Source organism: Eleutherodactylus coqui, chromosome 5 (genome assembly GCF_035609145.1).
Source record: "Eleutherodactylus coqui strain aEleCoq1 chromosome 5, aEleCoq1.hap1, whole genome shotgun sequence".
Classification (NCBI taxonomy): Eukaryota; Metazoa; Chordata; class Amphibia; order Anura; family Eleutherodactylidae; genus Eleutherodactylus; species Eleutherodactylus coqui.
Window position 1 is genome coordinate 74,576,678 of NC_089841.1, and position 19,897 is coordinate 74,596,574.

Genomic DNA, 19,897 nt, shown 5'->3' on the forward strand with positions numbered 1-19,897 from the left:
TTCTGCAACTCAAGATTTGTGCAAACCGACTGCAGCGGCTTAGAGTCTGACAACTCCTCCTGTCCTGGGAGTCTGATGACAACTCCTCCTGTCCTGGGAGTCTGATGACAACTCCTCCTGTCCTGGGAGTCTGATGACAACTCCTCCTGTCCTGGGAGTCTGATGACAACTCCGCCTGTCCTGGGAGTCTGATGACAACTCCGCCTGTCCTGGGAGTCTGATGACAACTCCGCCTGTCCTGGGAGTCTGATGACAACTCCGCCTGTCCTGGGAGTCTGATGACAACTCCGCCTGTCCTGGGAGTCTGATGACAACTCCGCCTGTCCTGGGAGTCTGATGACAACTCCGCCTGTCCTGGGAGTCTGATGACAACTCCGCCTGTCCTGGGAGTCTGATGACAACTCCGCCTGTCCTGGGAGTCTGATGACAACTCCGCCTGTCCTGGGAGTCTGATGACAACTCCGCCTGTCCTGGGAGTCTGATGACAACTCCGCCTGTCCTGGGAGTCTGATGACAACTCCGCCTGTCCTGGGAGTCTGATGACAACTCCGCCTGTCCTGGGAGTCTGATGACAACTCCGCCTGTCCTGGGAGTCTGATGACAACTCCGCCTGTCCTGGGAGTCTGATGACAACTCCGCCTGTCCTGGGAGTCTGATGACAACTCCGCCTGTCCTGGGAGTCTGATGACAACTCCGCCTGTCCTGGGAGTCTGATGACAACTCCGCCTGTCCTGGGAGTCTGATGACAACTCCGCCTGTCCTGGGAGTCTGATGACAACTCCGCCTGTCCTGGGAGTCTGATGACAACTCCGCCTGTCCTGGGAGTCTGATGACAACTCCGCCTGTCCTGGGAGTCTGATGACAACTCCGCCTGTCCTGGGAGTCTGATGACAACTCCGCCTGTCCTGGGAGTCTGATGACAACTCCGCCTGTCCTGGGAGTCTGATGACAACTCCGCCTGTCCTGGGAGTCTGATGACAACTCCGCCTGTCCTGGGAGTCTGATGACAACTCCGCCTGTCCTGGGAGTCTGATGACAACTCCGCCTGTCCTGGGAGTCTGATGACAACTCCGCCTGTCCTGGGAGTCTGATGACAACTCCGCCTGTCCTGGGAGTCTGATGACAACTCCGCCTGTCCTGGGAGTCTGATGACAACTCCGCCTGTCCTGGGAGTCTGATGACAACTCCGCCTGTCCTGGGAGTCTGATGACAACTCCGCCTGTCCTGGGAGTCTGTCACGATCATAGAAACTTTGTGGATCCAAGTCATTAGCTTCACACTGTGTGAACACGTTCATTATATGCACAGGGAAAGTCCCCATGAGTAGTCGTAGGCTGGGTCACCCAACCGAGGCCAAAATTGTATCTTTCTGTTCACAGGGGGTTGCATGTGTTTTTTATATTGTTGCAGACTGCACCTTCCTATATCGTGCGTCACCAGTAACCCCTTAAGGACCAGACAATTTTTAGGGATTTTGCCCATGTGGTAGTTTTACTGCTGTAACTTTTTTTTTCAATTAGCTACCAAAAGTATTTTTGTTTCAATTTTTTTCTATTTTTTTCCCCCCCATATCTAGGGCTATTTTTTTTTCTTCTTTCTTTTCTAAAGCCTAGTGCCCACGGCCGTGACTGGCTCCGCAAGCGGAATAACGCAGCAGAGCCCGTCACGGCGCCCCCCAGAGACCCCATACTTACCTGCAGATCCGCCGCCCGACGTCCTGCATGATGCTCGGGCGCGCATGCGCAGTAGAGCCGATGACGCGCCGGCAGGGTCATGTGACGCGCCAGCTGCGTCACATGACACGCCCACCGCATCTTACGGCGTGGCTGCCGGTAGGCGGGGAAGCGTCTTCACGCTATTTTCCGCTGTGCTACACAGCAGAAGATAGCGTAATGGACGGCTTCCATTGACTGCAATGGAAGCCGTCCGCGCCAAAATAGAACATGCCGTGGGTGAGTACGTATGATTTCACGGTGCAGAATTCCGCGGTGAAATTCCGCACCGTGAGCACTGCTCTATTAGGTTCAATAGAACTTAATAGCAGCGGGGCAACGCCGCAGATGGAAATCCGCCTGTGGGAATTAGCCCTAACTTTTTTCCGTTTTTAGTTTTATTGGAGGTAAAAAGCTAAAAAAAACCTTTTGTAACATTTATAGTTGTATTTTTTTTTAATTACTTTATTTTAGCGTAAATATATTATGGGCATGAGTTCCTCATTTTGTTTCAGACATTTTGATATAGAAATGCATGGTTTTGGATTACAGGGCGCAGACTGTTTTGGTTGGCATCGGCTTTGGGTCATTTTTTTCTTTTTTATGTATATATTTTTATTTTATTCTGTAACTTTTTTTTTCCCACTTGTTTTTGTAACTATTTTATTTTACTATTTATGTCCCCCATGGCATCATATAAGACCTCTGGGGGGCATTCACATGGTCATCTTTTTTTTTTTTCTTTGACACTTTTCCACTGTAGCTGGGGCATCCATAGGAGCCCCAGCTACAGGGAAAACATCCCCTGTAATGACACTGATCAGCCTTATTAGTGACTATTATCTGCTAGGACCTGCAGCTTTGTTCTAATAGAGTGCTCCCGGCGGTCACGTGACCGCGAGGTCCAATAATGGAAGTAATACTTTCACTTCTTGGTACACAGTGCTCATTGACCATATATTTTTCATTTTATTTTTTTTATGGTCAATTGCTGACATATGCTGCATTATGGCTATACCGCCACCTCACCAAGTGTTTTCATGGGCAGATAGTAATAGGCCGCTGTTAGGCACATCGGTCATTTTAAAACCCAACTTTGTTCTGTCTATAGAAACCTTTTATAGAAGAGACAAGGATCAGACTCACAGTGGGATGGGGGAGTTCTTAAGGCTTTTTATATACTCAGTGACAACCAACCCCCCTTTCCCCATCCTGCCCAAGGGCTCTTTTACATAAGACGATGATCAGGCAAGAACGTTTAGAGTCTGTTAAATCATTGGGACGTGTGAAGGCGCCACCGATCCCCAATGAGCGAGCCAACTGTTGAGCGGGTCATGGCATATTTCATGCCGCACCAATAATCCTCATTGTCGGCAACCTGTCTTACCGTGGAACTGTGAATGATTAGTTTTTCCCTCATGCATCCTAAATCGGTCTTTATGCAGGCCAGACAAACGAGCGCCAATTTCACTGATGGGCAGATGGAGCTGTTGTAGAATTACCCTTAAGGGCCCTTTTACATAGAACTATAATCGTTCCATTTTTCATTGGTGACTGAGCGCTGACTGTCATTTTATCAAATGCCAATTGGCCCGTGTACACAGGAAGTCATTCATCTAGGAGCAACTGCCTGTCTAGGAGGCGGACGGCTGGAAGCAATCTTTGGCGCACTCCACCTTCATTCACTGAACGATTATCGCTCCTGTGTGAAACCCCAGGACTGGTAATCATTAAGGGGACTAATGTGTCATTTAGACGGGATGACACTCTGGTAAACTACTGTGTGAGCGCTGACGTCACCGCTGGGTTGCTGGCACTCGTGCAGAGCGTTTAGACAGGCGGATCACCGCTGGCTGCCCGCTGAGCGCAGGGAACAGTTTACACTCAGCGGGAAGTCAGCGATTATTTTTATGCTGCTTGAAAGTGAGTGACCGGCGAACTGTAAACTAGTAGTAAACGATGGCCCTGCATTTAGGCGTGACAATTATTGCACAAGTTCATTAATTTGAACAAATTTTGTGCATAAATTGTTCCGTGTAAGTAGCGTTCTAGCGCTCAACAATCATCCTGTGTACAAGGATCCTCCGACCCGGGTGATATCCCGCTGTAGATGTATTTGCGTGTGATTTCACCAGGAGCGCCGCCCATTGTTCTGCTTCCCAGCAAAGTGTGAGGGGTTATGAGCTTCTTCACCACTGGACCCTCAACCAGTCAGTAAGCCTGACCTTATACCTTAGTATTATGTCATCGTCCTGTCTGGTTGCTTAGTAAATGTGTAGGAGGTTGGGACACGCGAGCAGGCTATCACCCAGATACCAGTGGGGTGTTCAAGTGGCCCTCCACTCCGGAGCTTACAGTGGGTATTGACATCAGTACCCACAGGGGATGATCACCTGCTATATGTATTTTTCCTCAGATCTTGCTCCTTGGCTGCTTTTTAGCTCAGTTCTGTTAGGACAGAGCTGTGATCTGTGACTATAGATTACATCAGATCAGGCAGTGTAACTAGTCTGAGACACACCCCCTTCCTGCCTCCTCTGCAGCATGAACCAATGATGAGACAGGGGGTGTTTCCCAGACTACATCAGATCAGGCAATGTAGCTAAACTACAGTCAGACAACAGCTCTGTCCTATTACAGCCAAGCTAAAAAGCAGCAAGATGTGAGGAAAAACTATATAGCAGGTAGGTACGGACTTGCGTAGCAATTTTCAGCTCTTGACTGGAAGGTTGCTTTGATATATTTAATTAGGACCATGCCTAGCACTGTATAAAGCATGCTGGTATTCAGAGGTCCTGTTTTATGCTATGTCTAGAATAGAATAAGAATAGCTGTGTAGGACTGCAGATTAACCGCGGTGAGCTGTGGCTATATATGTCGGAGGGTTCGGAGGCCGCCCTGTACATGCTTTATTACAGCAGCTGTGTACTTGTATAAAAATTGGGATTATGGTTGAAGGAGAACTTCACCCCATACGGTAATGTGGCCTTCTAATGAACTATGTGCCGGGCCTTATTGTTGCATAACGCCTGTAAGACATTGTAGCGCTACATCTCGTATACTCAGTCACCGCTACAGCCTGTGAACACCAGTCACTGTCCTCGCCGCTTCCAGTCCTTGTGTGTTCAGGGGATGAAATAAACCACATAGAAGGATGGATGGAAAAATTACAAGCAACATGCCGCAGACTGACTGCCGCAAAGCTGCTTTCACCTCGTCTGCACAGTACCAGTCTGGCTTCATACTGAACCTAAAGCCTTTTCAGACTGGATGCATAACAGCTGCTGCCTTTGAAAGTGATAGGGATAAATCCATGTTACGTTAATATGCTGTGGGGCTCCAAATCAAAGGTGGTTATGGCAGCCACCATGAGAAAGCAATAGACACAGGCATCACGGTCGTGTCTTAGAGCAATCTGAGTTTATTGTGTACATTGTCTTTCTTATACGAAAAATAGTAGGCGTATCAGAGGTTGAACTGCTTTACAGAGGTCGACCTGTTTTACTGGTACATAATTTTGTCTTCTCTATAAACAATGCTTTATTTGTTTGTATGTAGACATCGTGTCTGGACCTAGACAGCAGACAATGATCAAAGCATTCCTCACAACCTTTTGATCAGTGTAACGAGATAAACAAGATCTTGGAGACATGATGGACACTTAAGATTACACCTCTGCTTAATGTCATAGGACACAGAATAGAGTGTACAATTTAGGCCTACAGCCTCCGGAAACGTATAAAGATACATACATATATACATTAATATGTTCATAACCCTCACAATCCCCCATTTGAAACAGTCCATCTTGAAAAGAGCCTTTGTAGTGGTACTATCAAGGGTGCTAAGCCACCCCCGCCGGTCTTTCTATCCTCTTCGCCGGATCCCCACTGTTGTTGCTCTTTTACGTATGACTGTTTTAACGATATCGTAGAGGGAGCGATTCCAGATAATTTGCTTGTCTCCGTATCCCACAGAATGTCCATAAATTGCAAACACTCAAAAGAATGAACAAAAGAAACAGTATTAGTAAAGGGTGAAACATAAAATCCATCATCTTTCCTGCAATAGGTGACCATTCAGTAAAAATATCATACCAGTTATACTCTGTCTACCTGGATCTTAGTACCTAGGCTGACTAGCTTATCTCCTACCCATACATTTTTCTAATTCCATAAGGGAGAGGTTAGTAACATCCAAATGCTTTTAAAGGTGTTCAGTATCTATCATTAGTCTTACAATTCTACCCAAGGATACAGTCAGAGTTGTCATAGGGATAGCATCTGGGTGCCAGTAGTACCTTAATGTTGCTTTAGCATCTGGCAAAAATGTGTAAGTTTCTGTAAACCGATGTATCACCGAAATGTTCTGTAGACATCCAGACAATGGAGTGGTGAGATTATACATACTGGTGGTTTTAGTTCGGTTGGCAACAAAGAATATATACATATTGGGGGCCAACTTCTATCAGCATATAGATGAAGCAGGTAACACCGTCCAATCACATATGCTGATTGAAGGCTGCTGGAAACATGGCTCATATGCGGCTGTACTCCCTCCGCATGCTAGGCCATCCAGTGTTTCTTATTTTCACTATAAATCATCATACCTGTGAACTTGGGCAACCAATATTGTAAAGCATATAGAGGCGGTCCGAACACCACAGGTAGTACTACAGACTTACACATCAGGCTTGTGTCCTTTACATCATAAAGTCATTTCCCCAGTGCTATACTCATCAGAGCATTCTACACCATCAGCCCCGGGGCCATATCCAAGATGCTACTGGAATTACATTCTTGAAAATATTTCTCCACAATTTTTCATTATTTGTCATCACATCTGACTGCTTTGTCCCTCTCGTGAATCATATATACATATTGCAGGCTACATTGTGTATAGTTCATGAATTTACTCATATTTACAAACAAATCCTTTTAAACCGCAAAACCAGATTAAAAAGCGTTAATACATCCTTATCATATCCTAATGCAAGACATCGGGGGAGGAACAAGGAAGGCATGCATTGTGCCTGAACATTTATCAATCTAGAAACATCCTGTCCTACCCCAGCCATTTTATTCTTCATCACCTCTAAATCTATAGAGTTTAGAACCCCTACACCTGTACCAATTCCCCCTAATAGGGTATCATACCATTTTCGTTTTCCTCTGGTGCAGGGTTTCATTGCCTGAAGAGAAATATTATAATGCACAATGGTTTTCTGGCTCTTTGTGGATGATAAGGGGTGTCAAATGCCTGGGAGTTACCCAGGGCAGACATGAAGTGTTGCATTATTTCACCTGTGAAATGTGTACCTCTATCTGACTCGATTACCTCTGGTACCCCGTATCTGCAGATTACCTTATTCATGAGCTTCTTTTCGGTTACCTGCTCATTTACTTTTGTAACAGGGTACGCCTCCAACCTGAAAAACATCAACAACAAGCACATATTCATACTTCCCAACACGTGGGAGCTGAATGTTGTCAATTTGCAATCCCTGAAATGGGTAGAGTGGTCCTGGCAAGTGCCTTTGTGGTCAATTTACTTCTACCCTGTTGCTTACGGCATAGCTCATGCAAAACTGGACAAATGATGTAGCAGCTACAAAGAACCCAGGGGGCAACCCTTTCTCTCTCAAGCGTAGGTAACATAGCTGCCTTCGATAGGTGAGTCTTTCCATGGATCAGCTGGGCCATCATGGGGTACAGGGATCGTGGTAGGCAAGTTACTGACTGTTTGCCATACGCCACCCTGTTCTACTGCTCCCATATTAGTCCATTTATCTTTTTCTTCTTTGCTGGCTTGTGACTGTAATGTCTTTAGTACATCAGTGTTCAAATTTTTATCAAAGTCCAAATCATAGTCTCTGACTTGTGCGGTCAGTATCTTCTTTTCTTCTTTCTTCCACGGCTTGAGGGCCGCTGTCTGCGCTGAAGTCTGCTAGGGCGTTGCCTTTTGCTTCTGCACTGTTGGCTTTAGTATGAGCTTTCACCTTCAGGATTGCTACTTTGTCTGGTAGGAGTAGGGCTTTCATAAGGTTCTGTACTGCTACACCATTCTCAATGGGTTGTCCTACAGAAGTTTAAAAATGTCTGGCCTTCCATATTGGTCCGTAACCATGATCTATGCCGAATACATACCAGGAGTCAGTGTAAATGGTTACCTTCTGTCACTCTACACGCCTCAGTGAGGGCCTTCAGTTCCGCTTCTTGTACCGAGACATGCGGAGGCATTCTGCTTTTAGAGATCTTGTTGTGTGAACATCTGGTGTGGAGTCGTCAATCACCCTGGTACCATCTATAAAATACAACTCAAAATATGTATTAACAAGGGGTTTCAATAACTCTTTAAAACTTAAACTATCTTGTTGCATCAATGCTAGACAATCATGCTGATATTCTATTCCAAATAGATCATGTTCTTATTTGCAAAAATTTTTTTTTTAAAAATAGCTGATCTGTAATACATAGATCACCTATGCATCCCCCTCCCCCATTTGATCACCTATGCCTCCCCCTCCCCCATTTGAAACAGGATACTCGATTGGAAGAAGAGTAGCCGGGTTCACCATTGAAAAGAAATATTAAAGGGGGGGCATGAGCAAAGCACATTGCAACCTTATTTGACGAGCTAGAGACAGATGTTTAGGTTGTACTTGAGTAAGTATACTCTGGATGTCATGAGGGGTGAGAACCACTAGGGGGGGTAGTTCAGGACTAACTCAGAAGACTTGTCAACCCTTACTTGTACTGCTGCCACCGCACAGACACAGGAGGGGGCTCCTCGGGCTACCGGAGTAATACCCAAGTGACCGTGGACGTCCTCCATGTTTTTGCGTCAATACTGCTGTCGCATGAAAGGCCAGGGACGGCAGTATGAGACAAGTCCCAAAAAGGTGCGAAGCTTTGGCAGCAGAAGAAGATACAGAAATGGCTTGAACTGCAGCCCTGCGTCGTTCTGTGAGATGTCTGCCTTCTTGAGCTAGACAACAACCTTTTGTTTACAAAGCTGTAATTTTTCCTTTTTAAGCCTTGCAGCCATTTTCTGCTAAAAAAATTTTAGAAGAGAAATGGGTGCAGATTGACATGTTTTCATATCCTCAGCACAAAGCTGGAAAGTCATTAACATATTGCAACAGCACAGTCCCCTCAGGCGGAGTCCAAGCCTGCAGGACAGTTACATAAATGCCCTTTTGTCTGAAAAGGGGCCGGAGATTCAGACTGTCTCCACTCTGGCTTATTATCTATGACCTTAGGGATTTCAATAGACCTTCTACAAAGGCCATACTAAGTACATGTTTACCCATCTCTTCTATGCCCCTATATCCCAGATCTGACAAACGTTGTTGAAGGGGGGCATAGAATTGTTTTACACTTTCTTCCTTCTCTTTGTGTGATATTAGAAAGAGACAAGGAGGATTCTCTCAAATTTTTTTTTCTTTTTTTCCCAATGTTTCAGACAAATTAAAAATATTTTACCACTTCTCAATTCTCTATGTTTAATTTTATCCCAATCTGTGCCACAATAGTCTTTCACATAATTTTAGATTATAGTTCCCGCTGCCTTCCCTGTTCTACATATACTCCTGCATCTCCTCCTTGTCCTCCTTCTCATGCTTCCACTCACTAGCCTAGGATCTAGTGAGCATAGGCATAACCGGTTTGCACCGAGGAGCTCCGCAAGCAGGGCAGCTCTCTCTCCAATCCGGGTTCTGTTGTCCACAATGCCAGCAGGTCCATCCCTCCAGTCCAATGTTTGACCTTGGAGTGGATGACTTGGCATAGGGTGGGGAGGAGACGGTTGGAATTGAGATGAAGGAGGGGGTGAAGATGGAAGAGGGAACTAACCCGACAATGAGAGAACATCTTTGAATTCTTTTCTCATTTCATTTTCAGCTACTGAACAGTATATATATATATATATATATATATATATAATACAACATACTTCCTGTGTAGCCAAATATAACCAATTCTTAATTCAGATTTCTTTGCAAAGACAAGTAGGTCTTCTAAAGCCCAGTACCCCCCACCCTTTGAAATGTATCTTATCTTCTATAGAACACAGAAACTTCTCCAGACAAATAGCTGTATAACTGGTTCCACTGCCTGTGACCATCTTCACTTGCCCCCACCTTACAAAAACTGCAAATTCACACTCACTAAGGGGGGGTTTTATTCATTCCTATACGGACTGATAATATGTGAAGTAGAAATTGGGATTGTATTTACTGTACACCAGACTTCCAATAATGAGCGAATTATGTATAGATAAGAAAAACTCTTAGTACCGCGGTTTTTACACAATTTGCTCAGAATAGGCTACCCAATGACAAACACAATACAACTTATGCCCATTTCTACCCACATACTGATATTCACCACACTGCGACCACTCAGCGGCCAATATATTATAGGGGGCTTTATTCCACCCTGGCATAATTAACAATTCATCGGACACTTCTTTGTTCTTAGCTACCGACATTTTCGTACTATTGCGGATTTTCTTAAAAGGCGACATTTTCACACTGTGCCAGATTATCACAAGAAATTCTTCAACTATCAGTTTATCAAAATTTTCCTTTTTAACAAACTAGTGTATTACTCTCTGCGTAATCCTGTTCACAGCGCTATTAATATATATTGCTGCAAGGAGCAAGACTTAGTTCAAACTACGCTTTATAGAGAGTAAGACACTATAAAAGGCTCATACTGTAGTTGATTGGGACCCTAATAAGTGGGATGGGGACCAATATTCATTTGCCAATTTCTTTAGCCATCCTTCACACCTTATCCTCTTTACCAGCAGTATGGACAATGGCTGGCGGTTTATGTACACCAAGAGGCTTATAATTTTTATTCTTTCACACACATAAAACAATTGTTTGTTTCACTATTTTTCTGTGCAGTCTTCCGCACCTTATCCTCTTTACCAGCAGTATGGACAATGGCTGGCGGTTTATGTACACCAAGAGGCTTATTATTTTTATTATTATTTTCTTTATACACTCTTCAAATAAAATACTGTTGTTAATTGGAAATGGGATACACTTTAAATAGAACTTTTGCTATTAATTTGACTAAAGTACTTATCAGGTGTTTCAAGTACACAATTATCTCATATTAATATCTTAATTCAATAATATTCAAATTAACACAACTCAATATTTTTGAATTCCACATATTCCACGAATCTGTATATACATATATACACTGTGGTAATCCTGGGCTATTATCTCACACAACTAGTCTCAGGAATAAAATTAGATGCCCCTCCTTTGGTCACTCCATTTGTTCAAGTGAGAGACTTAACATGGAGTCTAAGAGTGACCTTCACTCTATACATTACCACAATATACATATATATATACACCAACATCCACTTAAAATGGAGACACACTTCTCACCTAGGCTGGACTGTGTGTAGGGTGGAGCAAGACCTGTTCCTATTGTTTTTCCCTCCCATCTCCTTACATCACCTAGCTCCACCCCCTATGGTCTGGCTCAGCATTTGGTCATTTTTGCTTCATTTCGTTTCTGGTTACCGGACAGTACACACCATATAACACAGTCTAACTCTCATACAGGTCCTTCCATTTATACACACACATAAAGACAAAAACATTTGCATGTCAGTTACTAAAGTGTCAGTACTTTTTTAAGTGTCAGTACTTCCTCACTTGTCTAAAAGTGTCGGTACTTCCCAACCCTGCTTATTTCCCCCCGTCTCAACTACTTCTCTTATACCTATAAGAGGCTCCCATTCAGGGATTTTATCCCCTGAAAATTTTAGGCTTCCCTGGTACAATTTATACCATGCCTTCCCGAGATCGGCAAGAGGGTTTCATATTCTGTACTTATTCTGTACACTGACCATGCAAAGTAACAAATAAAGACAATAACAGTTAAACACCCGCACAGCATATTCAGCCCACCATATGAATTCTTAAAAAGCTTGAAGATTTATAAGAGGCATGCACTTCTTACCCCTCGGACAGGAAAGGAGCAGCCAGGAAGCACGGATAGATTGTGGCAAGATAAAACCTTACCTTACTGCGCAGTTTTTGTCAATCCGTGGTTCCGAGTGGCTCCTTATCCCATCTGGGTCCGGGGGGGTTCGAGGTGTAGGTGGTCCTCTTGTTCCATCAAGCCCCACGTTGGGCGCCAATTACTGATAGGGATTTTTCCATGTTACGTTAATATGCTGTGGGGCTCCAAATCAAAGGTGGTTATGGCAGCCACCATGAGAAAGCAATAGACACAGGCATCACGGTCGTGTCTTAAAGCAATCTGAGTTTATTGTGTACATTGTCTTTCTTATACAAAAAATAGTAGGCGTATCAGAGGTTGAACTGCTTTACAGAGGTCGACCTGTTTTACTGGTACATAATTTTGTCTTCTCTATAAACAATGCTTTATTTGTTTGTATGTAGACATCGTGTCTGGACCTAGACAGCAGACAATGATCAAAGCATTCCTCACAACCTTTTGATCAGTGTAACGAGATAAACAAGATCTTGGAGACATGATGGACACTTAAGATTACACCTCTGCTTAATGTCATAGGACACAGAATAGAGTGTACAATTTAGGCCTACAGCCTCCGGAAACGTATAAAGATACATACATATATACATTAATATGTTCATAACCCTCACAAAAGGGAACCTAGAAGTATCCTAAACTAAGTTTATGGGTTTATAGGACCAAGGAGTCCAGGTTTATTCTTTATACTTCCCCAGCTCCCTGTTCCCTCTCGGTCAGTGCTAGCAGTCGCTGGGCGGTCCGTGCATCAGACCCACCTCTGTACACATATCGTTCCCTGGGTGTGCGCATGCACTGGCTGCACAGATTAGTCCCGGCTTCACACGGGCGGAATCTGCAGCGAACCGCAAGCATTGCGTATGGGTCACGTGTACCCACATCATTGCTGTGCGACAGTGCAGGAAATACAAATGGTCAAAGAATAAAAAAAATCTGTACTGCGCATGACTGACGGCGAGCCGCCGTTGTCGTACACAATACAGAAAATTCAGGTACGCGGGGTCGCCGGCCCGGGCTCACAGCCGGAATCCACTGTGGGCATCCTGCATGTGGGATCCGGGCCGCCCTTGTGAAGCCGGCCTAAGTATAAAAAACACATCTCCAGACTCGGCAGCCGCTGTCCTGCAGGGCCATAAACTTTATGGTGCTTATAGGTAATGACAAGTTCACCTTAAGGCCCCGTTCTTATGGGTGGACCTTGGACTTCTGCTGGAGATTTGCATGGGAAACTGCTATAAACCCACGTTGAAATCAGCCCAATGCAGATTACTGGTCACTGTATTTGCAACATCTTTATAATCCGCTTGTGGATCTACAGCATGGAATCCTATCCATACTATTGGGGTGTGGATTCCATCAGATTCCACTGTGTGAACAAGGCCAAGGGGCACAGCACACGGCGATCTCTGATGTATTGCACGGTGTCCCCGATGAGTGAAAGGCTGCCTGCGATCGGGAATCGCTGCGCTTGTGCCACACTGAGCGAGCAGGCTCGTGCGCATGATGTCAGTCCAGCCGAGAAAGAGTCGCAGCTCACGCACCTGATGAGCGAAGTGTGACACAAGCTCGATGACACTGAATATATGATGGCTCTAGCGGGTGAAGCTGGAGACGTCACCAAGTACTGAATGGGCAGGGATACATCTGGACTGCAGGCACAGCGGGAACGCTCATCGGACTGTGCTACACTCACTTGTATATAGCACACGTCCCAAAAACCAGTCTAGAGCAGGCAAAAATAAGATCCCATTATACCTCTTCATATCATTGGGCATTCAGTTGGTTGCATTCAGTGGGGGATAGACTTCCTTTAAAGGCCATTTTACACCAGTCGATGATTGGGCACGGTCTTTTTTTTTGCCCGTTAATAGGCTTGTCTAAATATGTAAGCTATCGATCGATAAACGAGCAAATATTGATTGGTCTTTCATGCCGGCATAAGAATGATGGCAGGTCCACGGCACAGCTGCTCCAGGGTAAAGGAGATGTGCCGCCTAGTAGACCTCATATCGGTGATTCTCTGCCTCCAGTCCATTCTTGGCCTGTGTAAAAGTGCCCTAAACTGGGTACAGACATGAGAAGAATATAAACTATTCCTCTCACCTTAAGGGGCATTTTACAGCTGCCGTCAGAAAGATCTTTCCCTATATGTATCATTACATGGCTGGATAATCAAATGAATGGCCGGCCATGTAACACAAGGACAGTCTACCAGACCGGGAGCATCTATTAATTCTAGCTCATACAGGGAGGGTTTTGAGCTTGGGAACCGACCTAGATCATAAAAAGAGATATATGGACCAAGGTTATCCTTATAAAACAGCACCTTTGCTGAACCATCAAGTACCAGTGTAGTCCCAGTAATCTAGCATGGTAATCCGGGGGAGGAATCTGCTATGAGTCCTAATAATAATCAGATTAAAGGTGTTCCACAAGACTTCTACTATTGATGATATATCCTTAGGTTAGGTCATCAGTAGTTCATCGGGATCCACTGTTTGGGAACCCCCTAATCAACAGGCCCGTGGATCCTGAGTGGCGGACACCCGTTGATCAAATATTGGTGACGTCTCCTGGGGATAGATCCTCAGTAGTAAGTCTTGGAGACCACTTTAACTTTTAACCTTTTTTAATTATTTTTCCAGTTCCCCCATAGAGTAATCTCCCGATTATCTCTGTAGTCCCTATGCCGGTGCCTAGATGAACTATTACAGGAGTGCTACCGGGTGAGGAATATCTGTGTTGGCACTGATTCCCTTAATCCAACTGCCAGTCTCTCTGCCCAGCCACCTGCCTTTGGGAGAGCGGTAGAGGTCCACGTATGATTAGGCCATCCCACTGAAATTCGCATGCAAGCTCTGTAAGATTGGTAGCATCACCAGCTTTCACAGTAAGGGTAAAGCACACATTTTTGTAACTTGGCTTATTTTATGTGTAAGTTCCCTTCTTTCTAATGACCTGTATTATGGCGCACACACCATAACCCTCCTCTCTGTTTTATCATAGGGGCGCTAACCAAAGTCCGCGAAAGCAAGAAGCACATTGAAGAGGGCAAGATGGAGCTACAAAAAGCTAACGAAATCCAAGAACGCTGTAACATTATATCTTATGCCACCTTAGCAGAAATCCAACATTTTCACAAAATCCGTGTGCGGGACTTCAAGTCACAAATGCAGCATTTCTTACAGCAACAGATAACTTTCTTCCAAAAAGTGACGCTAAAGTTGGAGGAGGCGAAACAGAAATATGATGCAGTCTAGTCTACCCCATCCACCCACCCTGAACGTATTTCTCCTTATTTTGGGGAGGTTTAAAAGTTTTTGGGAGTTTTTAGTCACCCATCTTAAGAAAGAAACAACGTGAGGCCAATAATTGGCGGTGGTACACGAATGATCGTACACTTCTTTTTTAGTATACTGTGATGAAAAAAAAAAAAAAGAAAATGGACTCGTAATCCGCATAGATCCAGCATAGCGCATTCATATTTAAAGTCTATTACCTATGCTTACACTACCATTGTACCTTTTTGTTCAGGAGTACCGAGTATGCCGTTTGCCTTACCGTTGAACTATATAACAGAGCATACTCCCAGTGGACTACGTAACCTATGAGATGATGTCATCAGTTGCCTTTTTTTGGTTAAACATTCTGGATTTAATGAAATCCTCCGTTTACAGAACTTTACTTGAGCAATTATTCAATCCTTGTGCCTTCCCAAACTTTTTTTTTTTTTTAAATAGTAATAAATTCATATTTTATCACAGGAGAGGGATGCATGTGATGTCACGGTTAGGGGGGTTACCTTCCTCATGTCCATTCCATTAGAAAACTTCTGCACACTCTATACTTTTTACACATTTACACTGTTTTTTTTTTCTCCACCCCCAAAAAAAGTTTCCCTTTTTTTTCGATCCAAAGCCAGAAAGGGAATGAGAAATGTAAAGGAAGGATTTATACGTCTCCCTCCTGGATCTCCTTCTTGTTTTGGATCAAAAAAGTGTCAAAAACTGATTGCAATTTCTCTCTTCCGTTGTTGAAGCAGACAGATAAAATGTATACGCGGATGTTTCCACCCCCACCTCTACACCCCATTATTTTCTGGCTAATGTGCTATTTTTTCCATTTTCAAAACTGAAATGAAACACAATGAAGAAACATGGAAACGCTAATTTAGTTTGTTTCCCTTTTCCAACAACGGAGCAGAAATCGATAACTAATGTAAACAAACCCCCTAGGCTACTTTCTGACGAGCGTATTCGGTTCATGTTTTGGGGACCACTATACGGAGCTAATGTAAATCTATGTATGTGCTTGTTAACAGTGTTTTTTTTGAAAACACAGCAGGATGCAAGTGATTTTCCGCATGGATGTACGCATATGCACAGTGTAACATCCGCTCGGTAGAAAAGATCTCTCCTCCAGCTTTTCTCTTCTCCTCTCCTTTCCTCTCCAGCTTTTCTCTTCTCCTCTCCTTTCCTCTCCAGCTTTTTCTCCTCTCCTTTCCTCTCCAGCTTTTTCTCCTCTCCTTTCCTCTCCAGCTTTTTCTCCTCTCCTTTCCTCTCCAGCTTTTTCTCCTCTCCTTTCCTCTCCAGCTTTTTCTCCTCTCCTTTCCTCTCCAGCTTTTTCTCCTCTCCTTTCCTCTCCAGCTTTTTCTCCTCTCCTTTCCTCTCCAGCTTTTTCTCCTCTCCTTTCCTCTCCAGCTTTTTCTCCTCTCCTTTCCTCTCCAGCTTTTTCTCCTCTCCTTTCCTCTCCAGCTTTTTCTCCTCTCCTTTCCTCTCCAGCTTTTTCTCCTCTCCTTTCCTCTCCAGCTTTTTCTCCTCTCCTTTCCTCTCCAGCTTTTTCTCCTCTCCTTTCCTCTCCAGCTTTTTCTCCTCTCCTTTCCTCTCCAGCTTTTTCTCCTCTCCTTTCCTCTCCAGCTTTTTCTCCTCTCCTTTCCTCTCCAGCTTTTTCTCCTCTCCTTTCCTCTCCAGCTTTTTCTCCTCTCCTTTCCTCTCCAGCTTTTTCTCCTCTCCTTTCCTCTCCAGCTTTTTCTCCTCTCCTTTCCTCTCCAGCTTTTTCTCCTCTCCTTTCCTCTCCAGCTTTTTCTCCTCTCTTTGCCTTTCCTCTCCTCTCCAGCTTTTCTCCTGCGAGCATTTCCGCCACTCATGCGCAATGTTAATTTCGTATGGGTGACGGAACACTTGAATCCGTTTACTTTAATGTGGGCCGTCCGTGTGGAATCCTCACTAAAGTAGAGCATGCTGCGCTTTTTCTTCGGCTCATGGAATACCCGATTCGTACCTGTGAGTCTGAGCGAAAAATCGAAAGTACAAGCTTTCAGTGCCCACATTTTCCCGCAGATCTTCTGCACGAACGGTAATCAAGGATTCCGCAATTAAAACCGGTTCGTGTGAGATCCCCCGTTTACAGATCCTTATTACGGACGTGTGTGCATACGCTCATCTGAAACTGGCCTTGGGCTTACTCTTCCAGTACAGAACTTTCTATTTAACAAGGTCACCTGGATGATGGTTTGTCATCTGCAGTAAGCAGTCATTCCCTACACGGACAACTGGGTGTTACTTATATGCAGATTTGTTTGATGCGGCCTAGTTAGATGGTATGGCTGTTCTTCAGAATATTTAATGTCCTGCACCTATGTCCAGTTTCTCAGCTGGGGACCAACTCTCATTCCATAAAATCGATAATCTGGCTTTAAAAAAATTTCCATAGGAAATTCTGGGAATGGAGGGCGGAGTTCTAAGTTCAGGACCTTCATTAATTGGTTGAAAAAAAAAGAGCAGCTACGAATGTCTCCCTCCACGAAGGACTGTCCTTACACTGATTGCAGTAATTCAGACCTCGGTGGTCACTGACGTTCTAAGGGCTCATTCACATAAGTAGGCTGCGAATAGAGCCGATTGATTTCAATGGGTTCATTCATATCTGCGTATTTTGGTCACGTGATTAAAAAACATGCCCTATTTTGATGCGCATTATGCACCAAATGGCTCATGTTAAAGCCAATTGGAGCGTGTAAATACATCCACAAAAAAAGATATATGCGTAATTCAATTGCGTAAATATGCTGCCTTATTACGAAACTGAAATACATATACGCCCGTGTGAATGAGCCCTGAGAGTGAATATACAGGAAGAATACGTGAGAAGTCTTAGACCATTCTAACGATGCGGCAGCGGTACTATTCTGTTAGCGGAAACCCGTCTACTGTTGCCCCCTTATCAGGTCTGCAGCCGATTCTTCATACATAAAGCAGTTCGTATCTCTCCTTCCTGGACTAATACGTGAAAGTGAGGCAGCCTGTCATTGGATGCCCTGGGGGGTGGGCCGCCAGCGATCAGTGTAACCTTGATTTGGAATCTTCTAGAATTCAATCCAGTTGCTTTGAGACTTGCAAAGACCTCATTGGAATTTTTGCAATCTTAGTTGGATGACCCCCTATTGCTGTAGCAGGTGCCTTCTCGTGAATACACCAGACTCCTCGCGGTACGGGCCTGTAGCTGTAGTATGATTACCTTCAATGGCGCAGCACCTTAAAGGAGTTTCCGGTTCCAAAGTCGTATTTTAAAATTGGTGCCAAGTGACCGAAAATGATAAAACGAAGGGTACTTGCCTATCCTTTGTCTCAGCGATCCAACGTTGCAGCACTGTGATTCCTGCGGTCTGACAGCGGAAGTCAGGTGACCGCTGCCGGCCAATCAGAGGCCGCAGGGTCCTTGTACTGAACTCTTATGATTGCGGCACGCAGGATGGAAGAACTTTTGTTTTATAGTTTTCATTCATTTGGGGCTAATTTTAAAATCTGACTTTGTAACTAGACAACCCTCGAAACTGACAGATTGAGTAGTACTGTTCCCCTTTACAGTTCAGGTTGAGCCTCTATGAGCAGGTACATTTCTGGTTACTGATGTTTTATTACTCGTTTACAACCAGTACTTTAGTCAAAATCCTGTATTTTGTTAGAAATGCGGCTTAGAGTGATAGCATTTAGCATTAAAGAGGTTTCCAGGGTTAGACAAACATGGCTGCTGTCTTCCAAACACAGCACCAGCCTTGTCCATTGAAATGAATGGGAGCTGAGCTGCACTATCAGACACAACCCACAGACAAGGGTGGCGCTGTGTTTGGGGGAAAAAAAGCAGCCATGTTTTTTTAACCATTAACTACCTCTGTGAGACTATCTGCTGGTTCTTTTTGCTCTTTACACACATCCCCTGCATTGTGGGAGATATATTTTTAACAGCCCTCCAAGACCAATTTTATGTAGGCCATGATATAACAACAATACTTGGGCTTCCGGAAAGTCTACTGACTCGTAGGGCTTTGCGGTCCTCCTAGTGGGAGGTAGGAGGCTGTAGATAATAAAGGTATAGTCACACACAACAGTCCTATTCATCTGAATGGGCATGCAGGAAGCCATGGGAATGCTGCAGAAACAGCCGCGTTCAGATGGAAGGAACTGAGATCTGCCATGTGTAAACACCCCTTTGAAAGGTGCCCATACTACACACTCTGAAATTGCCCCGAGCAGATGAAATTAAAGGGAACCTGTCACATTGAATATGCAGTGCATCTGCAGGCAACATTGTAGAGCAGATCGATATATAATGTTTTTGGAGAAAGATTCAGTAGAACTTGTCATTTATTAATCTAAAACTAGCATTTTGCTCTTGGGAGTCCAGTGGGTGGTCCTACTGATTGACAGCCTTTCTTCTAAATGTCAATCAATGACTAGGACCGCCCAGTGGACTCCTAAGCCCCAAAATTAGCAGAGCTTTAGATTAATAAGGAGTTATGCGGAATCCTTTCTGACAAAACTATAGATCAATCTGCTCAGCCCCTCCTGCTGTATAACGACGCCTGCAGACTGGTTCCTCTTTGGTGATATTTTCTCAGTGCATTGCCAACCTGTAAGTGTAGCTCAGCAGAACTATGAATACAGCTCTGGGCTACAGCATGCTGCTCAGGATGACTATAACATAAGTAAAGCAAATGAGTAAGTGGTATATTGTTCTAAAGCCGATTTCTAGTTACAAATGTGGCTGTGGTTTGAGCCAGAAGGTGAGGGTGGAAACACTGCAGAGAAAACGGAGGGTCCGCCCACCTGCCTAGCCTACTATATGATAACCAGAATG

At 44.4% G+C, this 19,897-nt stretch overlaps 1 protein-coding gene across 1 annotated transcript in view; it reads left to right on the top strand.

Annotated features, from left to right (window-relative positions):
- SNX18 (sorting nexin 18) overlaps positions 1-15,527 on the top strand; it is a 38,971-nt gene extending 23,444 nt beyond the window's left edge. The window contains exon 2 of the mRNA XM_066602735.1: positions 14,768-15,527. Coding sequence (XP_066458832.1) covers positions 14,768-15,021 — 254 coding nt within the window. The 3' untranslated portion in view covers positions 15,022-15,527. The remainder of the gene's footprint in view (positions 1-14,767) is intronic.
- The last annotated feature ends 4,370 nt before the right edge of the window (positions 15,528-19,897 follow it).